General features: G+C 33.8%; 1 protein-coding gene across 2 annotated transcripts; it reads left to right on the forward strand.

Moving 5' to 3' along the window:
- The first annotated feature begins 523 nt into the window (after positions 1-523).
- LOC121119690 (kinetochore protein NDC80 homolog) lies at positions 524-3,001 on the forward strand. Of its 2 annotated transcripts, XM_040714426.2 has the most exons (4): positions 524-900; positions 965-1,250; positions 1,318-2,550; positions 2,629-3,001. In XM_040714426.2, exons 1-3 carry the CDS (start codon positions 719-721, stop codon positions 1,657-1,659), a joined length of 810 nt encoding a protein of 269 aa, XP_040570360.2. In that variant the 5' UTR covers positions 524-718; the 3' UTR covers positions 1,660-2,550; positions 2,629-3,001. The 2 variants fall into 2 exon arrangements, with proteins under 2 accessions (XP_040570360.2, XP_040570361.2); XM_040714427.2 differs by lacking the exon at positions 2,629-3,001 and having other exon boundaries at positions 1,318-2,554.
- Positions 3,002-6,810: the final 3,809 nt, after the last annotated feature.

Genomic DNA, 6,810 nt, shown 5'->3' on the forward strand with positions numbered 1-6,810 from the left:
TCTTATATGTAGAAGATGACGATGATTCTTTAGAATATCTAGAGGAATTTATGCATAAGGACAATGATTAAAGAGATCACAAGTCCCTATCACAGACCTTGACATGAAGAATCACAACGATCCTTCAATTTAAGGAGATGAGATCCAACGAGTGAAGCACTTTTTCAAGGGTTCATGTCTTAAGATTATAGATCTCTTGAACAGACCATGACATTGAATAGAATATCAGAAGGCGTGTGAATTGGATATTCCTAGGAACGGGAAGGATGGATAAATGCAGATCCATATATCCAATTGCTACGTAGGAGAGATCCATCCAAATGACGATGAATGAAATGTCTTTCCAACTCCTCACTTCTCCCACCTCCTTCTGCTGACTCCAGACCGCCTTGAAATGGAATTCAAATACTCAGCTCCATAGATTTTGTAAGTCAAAAAGGAGTAGTAAGTACCAAATTACATTATAAATTATAATATCTTATTCAAAGGAGCTGATTTGTGATTCCATGGATGAACTGGAACTATAGATAATAAAAAATCACGCAACCTTTCACGCCATTGGTATGACGTGACAGTGCTAGAAGGCGGTTGATTTTCAATTTTAAGTTGAATTGTACACAAAGGAGGGGATTGAAGCGATCGTGTTTATTATATGGAATTATTGATAATTATAAATATTAATTACTAGAATAAATTGGAATAATAAAGTAAATACGAAATGCAGGCTCGAAATTCTGTGGGTGGGAAATCTCTGGGAGCAGGTTCTCTAATGCGTTCATCTTTAGCATCATGTGAGAATTTGAAAGATGTCAGAAAGCGAAGTTCTTCCAAGAATCGGAACTCCCATTTGAAAACACCCATTTCTCAGTCCCAGTTACAGCATATGTCGAGTTCATCCCGGTATTTTTTCCTTCATTTCCTTCGATATCCTTTTATTTTATCCATTCTATTCTAATCTTTGTAGGAAAACGGGCTCCACATCCAAAAACCGAGGATCGATTGTTGTTCCCGATTCGAGAGCCACAAAGGATACTCGGCCTCTAAGAGATAAGCATTGGCAAACGGAACAAGTGAAAAACCTTATTGATTTCCTTAGAGAACACAACTATCCAAACAGAGAACTCACTTCCAAAAGTTTCCCTTTGAGTGCCTCTGAGTTTCGATGTCTCTTTAACTTTTTGTACGGAATTCTCTCTCCTGGTTATGTTCTCCCACAAAAGTTTGAGTCAGAACTTACTTCTTTATTAAAGGTTCATTTATACTTAACAATTAATTAATTGACTCCTAATAAATCTTAATATTGTAATTGTTCTCTAGGGACTTGATTATCCAGGAGTCATTTCCAAGTCAACATTCGTCACTATTGGATCACTACACTCATGGCCTAGTATTCTTGGTGTTATTGTTTTCATAAAAGAGATGGTTGTATATTACTTGGAGCGAAAAAGTCAATCCTTCTTTGTGAAGGTGGATGAAAACGGTCAGGAATCCGAAGATATGGAAAGTAAACTCTATTTTGAATTTTATATTAATACCTACAATAAGTTTATGGATGGTCAAAGTGACTTTGAGCAAGAGATCAAAAGAACTGGAGTCCAAACTATTGGATCGCCTAGATTTGAATCCTCAAAACTTACAAAGTCTAATAAAAAAACGTGATCAGTTGAAGGAAACTTTTGATAGCATCAAAGCCGAAACAAATCACCTTGATTCACTTCGTCAAAAGAAGGAACTTATGGCCAAGGATCGTGAATACTTTATGGATTATAAAGCCAAATACATTGACTACACTGAAAAAAAAGCAAATGAACTGCAAAATATGAAAAAGAAAAATGAGACTCTTCTAGAAGAGATTAAAACTCTGGAACAAACCATTGAGCTGAACAAGAACGATAGTGGTGCAGAAGAATTGACCACTGAAAACCATAAAGCAAGATTTGATTCATTGGAGGAAATATATTCTAATATCAATAATGAAATTCGTATTACTGATGAGGATATTTGTGTTCTTGAAATACAAATTAGTAAACTCAAATTCAAGTCTGATGTGGTCATACGTGAGTTTAACACGTACATTGAAGAGTTGGAGGAGTTTTCATTACCAAAAATAAGTGATATTGAGGATTTTGACAAAGAATATCATTCTAATTTACTTGTTGCCCTAAGTTCGAAGAAGAAGGAACTTCGTCAAATACAAGATGAAGTTGAAACTGACTTATCCTCTATAAATACCATCAAACTCGAAGTTGAACTCCAAAAAGAAGAATTAAATAACCTCATGAAAGAATTGGAACTTCAAAAAATGGAGTTCCAAAATATCGAGAGAAATATGAAAGAGGAAGAGATAAATTTGGACTCAAAAATATTGAGTTTAAAGGATAAATGCTACAATTTGGACCAAAAGAACCACTCCCCACAGATTAGGTCTCTTATAGATAAATTTAACAAACTGGAAGGGATTCGTGATCAGAAACGTGAAAAACTTGATGAAAGAAAGCAAGAAATTGAAGAATTTTTAGAAAGTGCTATGGAGATATCTTGTTCATATGTGTAAGTATTTATCCTACCCTTATCGTTTGTCTGACTTCAGTTTCTAAATTGTCTACAATAATATTTTATTTTTTTAAGGGAAAAAATGACTCAAATGAACACTATGGACATGGATAAAAAAATTGAATCACTGAAGTCCTCCCTGGGGAATGATGAAAAATTATTGAGAAAAATGAATAAACATATTCAATTTTTAAAAGATAGAGAAAAATTTAAAAATTAAATTGGGACTTTTACTTGCTTTTATTGCCTGTTTATTTTATATTTATTATTTATCTGTGGGTACATAAAAGACAAAGTAATGTTTAATTTTATCTCCATAGGTATAAAAATGTTGTATACCTACGTTTAAATAGTACTTAATAGCTTACAATATGTAGAGTATTATATTATAATTTTGCTTTTATTAAAAAAACCAAAACAAAACGTAGAATATAAACATTCTATTTTACTTACGAATTTTAAGGGTTTTTTCTTTTAAGCCATGGATATTTGCTTAATATATGTATGGTTCTAGGTTTTTTATTACTCATATACTATAGTGTGTGGACCACTTTGGAGAAAATGAGAGTGTTTTTTCAATCTTTTTGTCGTAGTGTTCATCAAGCTTGATAGACAAATTGCAAGTTACGTATACATATATCAATCCGGGTGTGTTACTTGCCAGATTCGGTAATTGGGATTGGAATTCCCGTTACAATCGGAGAGTTGATCTTGAATTTCAAGGCGGTGAAATTTTAGCGAGTCCACCGCACTGAGCAAAATACTTGTTAGATGAAGTTGCTGCTATTATGTTTTTTCTGATCTCAAGTAAAAAAAAAATCAAGCAGGACTACAGTTCTTAATAAATAAATTATAATTAAGTACAAATTTTAAATTTCAGACAATAAATAATAAAATTTTGAATGTGACACGATTAATTAAGTAATTCATCAACTATAGTTTATTCAGCATTCATAGATTATTTTTGCTATATGGAAAACCTATTTATAAATATAGCTACGAGTCAGGTCAAGGAAAATTCATAAGAAAAGATTTTGTGTCGAAATGACAGCTTTTCAATGACGACTCTGAACCCAAATAACTGGAACACTAAGAAAACAGTTCTGCGGCAAAGTCAAGTAGCAGTCTATAAAAAATGACTTCTATAATTATTTTTGGGCTTCCCAAAAATAAGTTAATTGAAAATTTATATTTTTGGAGAAAAAAAAATCAGAAAATATAATTTTTTTGAAAAATTATATTTCAAATATTGGGGAAAAAAAAAAATCTGAAATTAAAATTCATGTCTTTAATTTTTCGGAAAAAAATTTCAAAAATCTATAGCTATTCTCAAAAAAAATATATTTTTTGAAAATAGAATTCCAATATTCCAATTTTTGGTAAAAATATTTCCAAAGTTAAATCACAAATATTAAACATTTACAAAATTAACTGGGTATTCACAGAAAATTAAATTAAATTTTTTGGAAAAAAAATTGAAATATTAAAGAGATCCAATTTGTACCCCTAATCGTTTTAACCATAGACAAGAACAGCTAGTAGTCACTTAGTACCAGGTCCGGACTGTAGGTTGGATGCATAAGAGCTTTCCATCCGATCTTCTGACGCGCCATCAAAGATGTGTGCGGCCGGGTGTTGTCTAGAAGATGTCTTGTTTTGTCCTATTTACCATTGTTGGCCACTTCTTTTCGATCGCCAGCTTCAAACGGTCGAGTTGCTCACAATAGAGGGCAGGAATTAAATAGTAGACACTAATTAAGTCTGCTGTATTAATGTCATATTTTATTAAAAGTGTAGCTATATATATGTTATTCTGGGATACCCTAGCCTTATTAGAAATAGACCACAAAACTTTTCAATAAATATCTGGTTACCTTGAATCTCCCAACTTTTACAAAATTTGTTATTTTCGTTTCTTTAACCCCTTTTTATTGAAAACCGACGTATGTATGTATACCTATGCTTTTAATAAGATAGGACATTGATACAGTAGACTTAGTTAATTTCTAATATTTTATGTCATAGCGTAGTTATACATTTGTAATTCTACAATGTTGTTTTACCCCAAACCAGTTGGAATTAAAGAAAACAAATTTAAACATTGATTATATTAAATTCTCTTAAGACTGCATTAATTAAATGTTCTTTATTTATATCCACTTGTAGAAACTTGAACTTCAATACCGGCATGTAAATAATAAGAATATCATTTTATGTCTTATAAATAAACTATTTCCTTAGAGGAACATGAAAACGGTGAAAAGGCCGTGATTCCTCTCACCGAAATCCTTGATTAATAATTTCTTGGACAGCTTCCATTAGCTCTATTCAAAGCTATTATGACCGTCTACTGGCAGTCTGAATGGCAATGGGATGACAATCCCCCTCAAAGTGACAAACAATTCGCCCATTTTACCTTTAAACTATGCAGTCTTATTAACAGAAAAAATAATATTAATTCCCTTAGATCCAAGACCTTGTCTAGATCAACCATGCCATTAGAGTCCCCAGCTTTAGTAGATTCTGAGGATCAAGGCACGGGAGGACTTTCATTGCCGCGCCCGATTTATCGATTCCTTCGATATCCTCTTTAACTGTAGGAACAATTTTGCTCCTGTCCACTTGGGAGTTATTAGAATTGCTGGGGAGCAACTTTGTGCTTATAACTAACGGAAGCAGTGGAACTGGAGGGAAGAAGTAACTCTTTCCTTCCATCTGATGGAACACATATCCAATACTTCCACGTTTACGCGAATAAATCTATCTCGGATTGGAACCAACGATAAACTATTTAGTTGAATACTTCTTCTCTCAACCCGAACTCCCATGTTTAAAGAGACTCTCTTGACAAAAAGTTCACTCGTGTATTTTCCTTTGAAGGAATCTTTAAATGGTGCACAAGCCAATCTCAGTTCTTCTCACGCTCGGAAGAGATTTGTATTTCTGGATTAAAAGGGCTATCAAAATTCTCATTTTCTAAATCGAATCGAAAATTTCTCTCGAAAAGTGGGGCAAACTCAAAAGCCGGCTTCACACTTTTAACTAATCAAGTTATTTGTTGAAGGTCCCGGGCCGGCAATTCTCGCCTACGGCGAAATTTAGAGGCAAGATCCCGCATCTTTTGCGCTTTCTCCTCAAGAAGGGGAATCGTCATGGACACCGAGTCCCATAACAACCTTAGATGAATGAATTGCGTTTTTGGAATCCAAGAACTCTTATTCAAATTGACCTTGAAACCAAGGATTGTTTATAAAATCAATGCTAAGCACGAGGAGAGTGAGGCATGTACAAAGTCATAGGCCTGTAAGATTAAGTAATCTAAATAAATGTTATAACTTATTCTAAGTTGTGACCTTAGATATGAAATCACAGGTTTCAACAGTTTAGTAAAGATTCTTGGTGCTGACGTAAACCCAAAACATTAAGCTTTAAATTAATAAATTATATTTCTCGATCAAAATCTGAAAAAAACGACGATGGTCGGGAAAGATTTTGTAAAAATGGAAGTATCAAAAAGATCTAAAGAGCATTGTAAGGAATCTTGGTCAAGCCAAAATCTTAAAGAATCAACAGATTCTAATTTAAATTTAGAATAAACTGTAAGTTTATAAAAGGCCTTGAGATTAATTATTACTCTCCATCGATAATTATCCTTCTTAGGAACTACAAATAATCCACAAATGAAGGAAGGAGACGAATCACTTTTAGTAACCGTCTTTATACCTCCAGAAAGTAACATTTCCGCTGCTTCTCCATCTATAGCTTCTTTAGCCTCCGGACATACAGGAAGATTCCTTCCCACAAAGTAATAGAAAGGTTCGTTAGAGAAAAAAATCTTGATTGTTGCTAGCATGCTTGTCTCTTCATGGCCCACATGAGATGCCTGGAAGATGACTTGTAGGTCTTTGCTCTCTCCAGTTAACTTCATGGTGAGGTCCTTCTCCACATCAATCTGGATGAGACAGACTTTCCTCTTGTAGAGCATGCTCCTTTTGTGTTCACTGAACACATTTATGAGACTTGAAAATTAATTAGACGGTCACTAACTGTGTTGTCCACCACATAGTCACTCAAGTGGCTCAATTTTTTTGTCGTTTCTGTGGGGGTTCTGCTACAAGAGGCTCTGTGGTCTGTCTATCTTGAGATAATTCCTACCAAAATGAATCAAACTGAGTATCACATCTCAGCTTCTCAATATATGCCAAGTCACTTAGGACCAGTCTCTACCGGTGTACAGGTATGTGGATTTCTTTTTTT

Source organism: Lepeophtheirus salmonis, chromosome 6 (assembly GCF_016086655.4).
Source record: "Lepeophtheirus salmonis chromosome 6, UVic_Lsal_1.4, whole genome shotgun sequence".
In the NCBI taxonomy this organism is placed as follows: Eukaryota; Metazoa; Arthropoda; class Copepoda; order Siphonostomatoida; family Caligidae; genus Lepeophtheirus; species Lepeophtheirus salmonis.